This window comes from Ornithodoros turicata, chromosome 1 (genome assembly GCF_037126465.1).
Source record: "Ornithodoros turicata isolate Travis chromosome 1, ASM3712646v1, whole genome shotgun sequence".
Classification (NCBI taxonomy): Eukaryota; Metazoa; Arthropoda; class Arachnida; order Ixodida; family Argasidae; genus Ornithodoros; species Ornithodoros turicata.
Window position 1 is genome coordinate 151,708,598 of NC_088201.1, and position 6,703 is coordinate 151,715,300.

At 48.0% G+C, this 6,703-nt stretch overlaps 1 protein-coding gene across 1 annotated transcript; it reads right to left on the reverse strand.

Moving 5' to 3' along the window:
• Positions 1-996: 996 nt before the first annotated feature.
• On the reverse strand, positions 997-6,120 carry LOC135387510 (uncharacterized). The gene is made up of 6 exons (XM_064616676.1): positions 6,061-6,120; positions 4,695-5,271; positions 4,005-4,611; positions 3,517-3,667; positions 2,958-3,470; positions 997-1,398 (listed from the first exon to the last, which is right to left on the reverse strand). The coding sequence occupies exons 1-6, from the start codon at positions 6,118-6,120 to the stop codon at positions 997-999; spliced, it is 2,310 nt and encodes a 769-aa protein (XP_064472746.1).
• Positions 6,121-6,703: the final 583 nt, after the last annotated feature.

Genomic DNA, 6,703 nt, shown 5'->3' on the forward strand with positions numbered 1-6,703 from the left:
CAGCTGAACGAGATATTAACTGAATGATTAACAACGTTGCAAATCAATGCGATGGGACGATCATTTTGAAGAATGAACTGAAGCAACGCTTAGTGTCGCACTGTTTTGATACTCATTGTCGCCACACAACAAAACAGCAGTAACAGAGTAATTCCATTTTAAATCGACCAAAGTCCGCTGGTGACATTTTTTGATTGCAGTGAAAAAAATGTATGTTGGAAACGACCTTCAGTGAAGACGGTGACCTTCAGTCGCATCAGGAGGTGGCAAAAGCCCAGCAAGAACAAATGCCGTCGACCGCATGACTCTAGGTGGCGTAGTTTTTTTTATTATAATTCAATGACACGTTTTCTGGGACACCCTGTGCATGTTGGAAACGACCTTAAGTAAAGACGAAAGCAGATACCCGGAGCTTCCTACGATCAACCAGTCCGCAGATGGAGAGGGGGTAAGGCGGCGCATGATATTTTCTCGCGACTTTGCTGTCTAACTGGCGCCATTTCACTCGCGTCACAACCGTCTTAGCTTGGCTGGACACTCTAGTATACCTGTATGGAGTGCAAATGGTCAAACTTTAAAGGGACACTAACGAAAAAATGCCGATGTCAGCAGATATGGCAAAAATGGCGGAATTTTTGCATCCCTACCTCCTCAACGGCATGTCGAAGCTCCCTATATGAAGTATATTTTTAATCTTTCCTCTGTCTTTCAATGTATAGACCATCTTTTGATATTGTAACCTTGCGAGCGTTACCGTGTGACGACGGACCCTCAAGCAAGACACTCACACTTGGTGTTCGTTTCAAGGAAGAATGTGTAGAGTCGTCCTCTACCTCCTCTTCTTTCCGTTTATTTTTTTCATGACTAGATCGTCTTCGTCACATGCCCCGGTTAAAGAAGTCGTCCCGACATAAACGATATTTTACAATAATTACAATACATATTTACGGCTATACATGACCATATGACGCTAACGGTCTCAGATACGATTTTAGTTTATACGAATAGCTTTTCGACGTGGACTATGTCGCTTCTGGACTCATCTTCCAACTCTATCTCGTAGTTCACAGGATTCAGACGAGCCACCAGTCGGAATGGTCCGATGAACTTCTTTGAACCCTTTATGTCAGTAGGTGGACTCCTCAGAAGAACTAACCGTCCCTTCTCAAAAGTTATGTCCTTGCGTCCTCGATCAAAGTAAGACTTTTGCCTCTCTTGGGCAAGCTTGATGTTTTCTGCAGCCAGTTGCCTTGCACGCATGAGTCTTTGGTGAACCAGTGCAGTGTAGTTCTCGACGTCCTTTAGTTCACCAAGCTCCTGGCGGTTGAAGACCACGTCGAGGGGTAGAACAGGGTCACGGCCGTAGACCAAGAAGAACGGTGACTGTTTGACCGATTCCTGATATCCAGTATTGTAGCAAAATACTACATATGGCAAGATGTAAGCCCATTTCTCTTCTCCGCTGTCATTATGGTCATTATCTGCTTGATAGTCTTATTGGCGCGTTCACAGAGTCCGTTTGGAAGAGGGCGGTAGGCTGTAGCCGGAATGTGTCTGATTCCGCGATGACTAAGGAACTGTTCAGTGAACCTCGCTAGCATCTGCGTACCACGATCCGTGATGAGCACTGCTGGACAATCGTGCTTTAGTACAAGTCGACTATCGATGAATTTTGAACTGTGCTGGCCTCGACATACCTGACGGATTTGGCCTCAATAAACTTCATCAAATAGTGTATAGCGACTATTATGTATTTGTATTGTCGAGATGACGTAAATGGACCAATGATGTCCAGGCCCACTGTGTGAAAAGGAGCATGTACCGGCACTGGTTCTTGTAGGCCGGATGAAAACGTAGAGGGCTTGTACCTTTCACACAAGTCACAATGGGACACAAAGGTCTTGACGTCACTAAATATCTTTGGCCAATAATACTTGGTACGAATGGCTTCCTATGTTCTTCGGATGCCCATGCGTGCTCCGTACTTCCCCCCGTCAAATTCACGAAGTACGTGATCGACTTTGCTTTGTGGCAGACAAATCAAAAACCGTTTGTGAACATGTCCTTGATCTACTCCGTAGATCATGTTGTCATGAATTACAAACTTCTTGAGTGCCCGCCGTTGTTGCTTCTAGTGGCAGAACGGCCGTTGGGGAGATCAGTATACTCTTGCAAAAACTATCGGCATGTTGGACCCGAGATAGTGTTTCGGTTGAAGAGTCAGTTGCTTGCAGCACTCTGAAACATACGTCCGTCGACGGAGATCGGGAAAGGCAGTCCGGCGCGTAGTGCAGGCGGCCTGTCTTGTAAATAACGTCGAAGTTAAATTTTTGCAAGGAGAATGACCAGTGCAGCAGTCTTTGGTTACCCTCCTTGTATTTGAGCAGCCAGCACAATGCATGGTGGTCCGTAACAATGTCAAACCTCCTGCCAATGACGTATAGGCCTTGTGTAGGTGCCATTGGTAGCCTGCCAAGTGTAGGGGCCTAATTGTTCGAGTGACCATTTCACTGCCAGCGCTTCAATTCTGTTGATGTGTAATTTGCTTCTGGCGCTTTTAATGCTCGACTTAGATAAACAGCTGGACGATACCTTTTGTCCTCTTCTTCTTGTAGGAGCACAGCAACGAGTCCTAATTTCGACGCATCTGTATGAACATGGGTGCGAAAGGATGAGTCTACAGAAAACAGCTTGAGGGTTGGCTCGTTACAGAGTGCTTCTTTGAGGACTGCGAATGCCGACGTCTGTGCGTCAGTCCACACAAAAGGAACGTCCTGTTTCATAAGATCCCGCAAGGGCGCAGCGAGAACGCTGTAGCTTGGGATGAATTTCCGAAAATAATTTGTCAAACCGATAAATAATCATTTATCGGTTTGACAAATTATTTTCGGAAATTGCAGGAATGAAGGAAGGCCTTTGACGTTGTTTGGCACCGGGAATCCTTGTACTGCTGCTACCTTTGCAGGATCAGGTGATACGCAGTGTCTCGTAACAACGTGTCCCAAGTAAGATATCTTGGTAGAAAAGAATGAACATTTCTGTGTCTTGAGCTTTAAGTCTGCCCCTTTAAAGCGTTGAAGAATGGTAGTCAGATGATCCAGGTGTTCGTCAAAAGTATTGCCGTAAACAACGCAGTCGTCCATGTACACGAGGGCATAATTTAATTTGGCATCGTCGATTACTGCGTCGACTTCTCTTTGGCAAGTGAACGGTGCTCCTTTTAATCCGAAAGGCATCCTCAGATACTCGTAAAGACCCCAAGGCGTTACGAAGGCAATCTTCTCAATGTCCTCTTCTTTCATCGGAATTTGATGAAACCCAGGTGCAAGGTCCATGACTGAGAAGTACTTGCAACCTGTCAAGGCTTGTAGGGCATCTTCAATGAGGGGAAAAGGATACACGGAATCTTCTGTTACGGCATTGAGTTTTCTGTAGTCCACACACATGCGTGTAGATCCATCCTTTTTTCTCTGCAAGGACTAACGGTGATGCCTAGGCGCTGCGCGATGGCCGTACCAAGCCAGCGTCAACGAGGTCTTTGATCATCGCTTTGACGAGGTCTCTTTGTGCTGGTGATAGCCGCCTTGGTCGCTGAGCTACTGGTACCACATCCTTTGTTGGAATTGCGTGAGGCTGAACCAAGCAGTGTCCAACGTCGCTAGCATTTCTAGCGAAAGATGAGAGATGCTTGGCGAGAAAGTTTCGCGCCGTTGACTGCTGTGCAGAGTTTAGATCCGCTCCAACGTTGATGGAAAAACCACCTATATGTAGCGTGTGGTGAACGGAACAAAGGGACTGAACAGGGCTTTGTGTATTCGTTTCTTCGTCTTTGGCACCTGAACAGTGAAGAACTTGTTCTATTTCAGAGTCGCTCAAATACACTGTCTTCCATATCCTGTACCTGTTCTGTGAGCCCTACCGTTGCGTGGGATGAAACTATAATTGGTCCGAACAATGGGTATATTAGCATTACGCGAAAACAGTTCGTTTCTGCCTCGACCAACATGGGTTCCACGTCCAGTCCAAACCGTTTTGTAGAGAGGTCTGTGCTTGTCACCATGACCGCATCCTCGTGGTTGAATACTTTGACCTTCACTGACTTTCGAGAGCGGGGAGGTACCACAACTTGTTTCAACAGCCGAACCCGTTGCCTAGATGTGTTGGCAGTTACTTGGAAGGTATCTCTGCTGCACTCAATAACAGCCTGGGAGGACTCGAGGAAATCATTCCCCAACAACACTCTGTCTGCTTGCAATTGAGGGACAACGATGAATGGGTGGTCGAGAGTCTGGTCATCAGCTAAGACTGTTGCTTTGACCTGCGCTTTAACTATGAGGAGTTGACCGTTGGCTCCTTCCAGTCGCACAGATGATGCTGCAATATGAAGTCCTAGCGCATCAGCAACACTCGCATTCAACAGGGACCTTGAAGAACCAGAGTCTAAAAGCGCTAATTGTCGACGTCCGTTCAGAGTGATAGGGATGACCTTCGTAGTAGCTGCTGGTATACTGCACTTGACGTGATTCACAACTAATGCCTCGATGCAGGTGTCAGAGAGATCAGTGATTTGTTTCCCGAAATCGGTGACGTTGCGCCTGCCATAAACCCTTGCTGCCAGTCTAGAAATTCTTGCGTTAAAGGCATGAGACAACGAGAAACGAAGTGACCAGTTGTCTTGCAGTTTAGACACAAACTTTGGACCTCGCGGTGATTCTTTGACCTGGGAGATGTCCTAGGTGACTCAGCGTTTCGTGGCGCTGGACGTGCTCGTAGCTCCGGTAATTGCTTAGGCTTGACGGGAGTGGTCTTCTGCATATTTCCTGTTGGAGACTTTTGAGAGATCCCTGAGCGCTGTTCTGGGAAACTTCGCGTAGGAGGCAATGTACGAGGAGTCGGCGAGATGTGAAATACTTGTTCAGCTTTGCTACGAACTTGCTTTTGTCCCTTCTCTTGCTCCTTGGGCTTGTGAGATGCAGTCAGTCTGTCGTACCGAAGCAATGACTCCAGGAGATCATCTAGGGAGGTGAACTCCTTGTCGAAGAAATGTTTCTTGACACTTGCCAGAAATGACTCGATGATTACTTCACACTTGTCCTTTTGCACTGTAGGATACTCGCTCTTATCCACAAGTTCCAGTTTTCGGAACGCAAAGTTCGCGGAGCTCTCTCCGACACACTGGGTCGCAGCAAGCATCATCTGTTTCGCATTAAACTTGTCTCCTAGTCCGTAGCGCTTGCGGAAAGCTGCCTTCGTATCTTCCCATGAAGTAATCTTTGAAGAATTGACGTAATACCTGATCCATGTAAAATCCTTTTGGGGTAGCTTTGACACAATGAGAGGAACTGCGACATCAGGGTGTACCTTGTATGTCAGGAACCAGAAGTCGGTCTGGTGGATCCATCCCAGAATGTCGTTGTTAAGCAGAGGAACTGCATTAGCGGCAACAGACGACACGTGTTGCTCAGTTCAAGGTGGTGGTGGTGGTGATAGGGCTTGCCGTTGTCGGCCTCACGTATGTGGGCAACGTCACGACTCACGCCCTGGGGGAATGCGCGACTTCCGAGGGAACTGTGCCGACATATGTCTGAAAGCGTCTGAGGAAAACCCAGGAAAAACCCCAGACAGCACAGCCGGCACCGGGATTCGAACCCGAGTGCCTCCCAGTCTCGACGTGACATAGCCAGCACGCTAACCACTGAGCTACGGGAGCTGGTGTTCAAGCTGATGAACGAAACTTCGACTGATCAGCAAATGTGGTGCGTTCCAAAGCCTTAGTCTTCCTTTTCCTCTGAAACATCGGTGGTTGAAGATGCCCTCGAAGGCGCTGCTGACACGCTTTCTAAACGATCCAGTCGCTGAATAACTGGTGCAAGAAGGTGGCAAATAATTAAGATCATGCGTCGCTTGATGGTGAGGGGTGTCCGCTTGGATACTTGGTCGCGTGGCGGTCTGCTGTACCAGCGGTTCATCAGTAGGTATGAGCTGCGCTTGCAACTCGCTCACTTGTTTTTTCAGAATTTACACCTCAGTCACTACAGAACGGAACCCCGAAATCTTTACCGCGTCGTCCATCTCAGCGAAGTCCTCGATAGAATGTTCCACAATGGAATGTTCCGCCATCTTAGTACTACGCTGGTGACGGCGTGCGGGTGAAAGCGGTGGATGAAGAGCAGTTGCTAGCGATCGTCGTCCGTGCATCCAGCAATCGTATAGTTCGGGCGCCAAGTTGTAACGTTGCGAGCGTTACCGTGTAACGACGGGCCCTCAAGCAAGACGCTCACACTTGCCCCCGGTTGCACCAACGACGCTCAACGCAGAACCGAGTTCGCAGAGCTAGTTGAGCTCGGTTCCAGTTTCCGAGCGTTGCACCAAACGAGCTCAACACTAGCGCCGCCCTCAAACTGCTATTAAACCTCCACTCAGCGGAACCGCCCTCGTCGGCGGCTCAGGGCGAGGAGCCGCGCTGATGCCGTCAGCTGTTTGCTCGATTATTTGTTGAAATAGTCGTGCGGAGGCGACAACAAATGAATTTCTGTCATTACTACGAGGAAGAATAGTGTCAACTGTTCTTCTGTTGATACAGTTGCATCTGACAAGAAGGATGGGCGCATTTTCAAGTCCTCGGAATGGTTTCGTGTAAGCGGACATGTTGACTGTTGTGAGGTGCTGTGTGTGTGTGTGTGTGCGCGCTCAACTTTTATGA

What these genes read in the sequence shown, in the direction of transcription:
- LOC135387510 (XM_064616676.1), bottom strand. Translation starts at nt 6,120, where the DNA reads ATGGCGGAACATTCCATTGTGGAACATTCTATCGAGGACTTCGCTGAG. An exon ending in TCGCTGAGATGGACGACGCG is followed by an intron (nt 5,272 to 6,060) that starts GTAAAGATTTCG and finishes AATTCTTCAAAG; the next exon opens with ATTACTTCATGGGAAGATAC. An exon ending in ACCTCGTTGACGCTGGCTTG is followed by an intron (nt 3,471 to 3,516) that starts GTACGGCCATCG and finishes TAGTCCTTGCAG; the next exon opens with AGAAAAAAGGATGGATCTAC.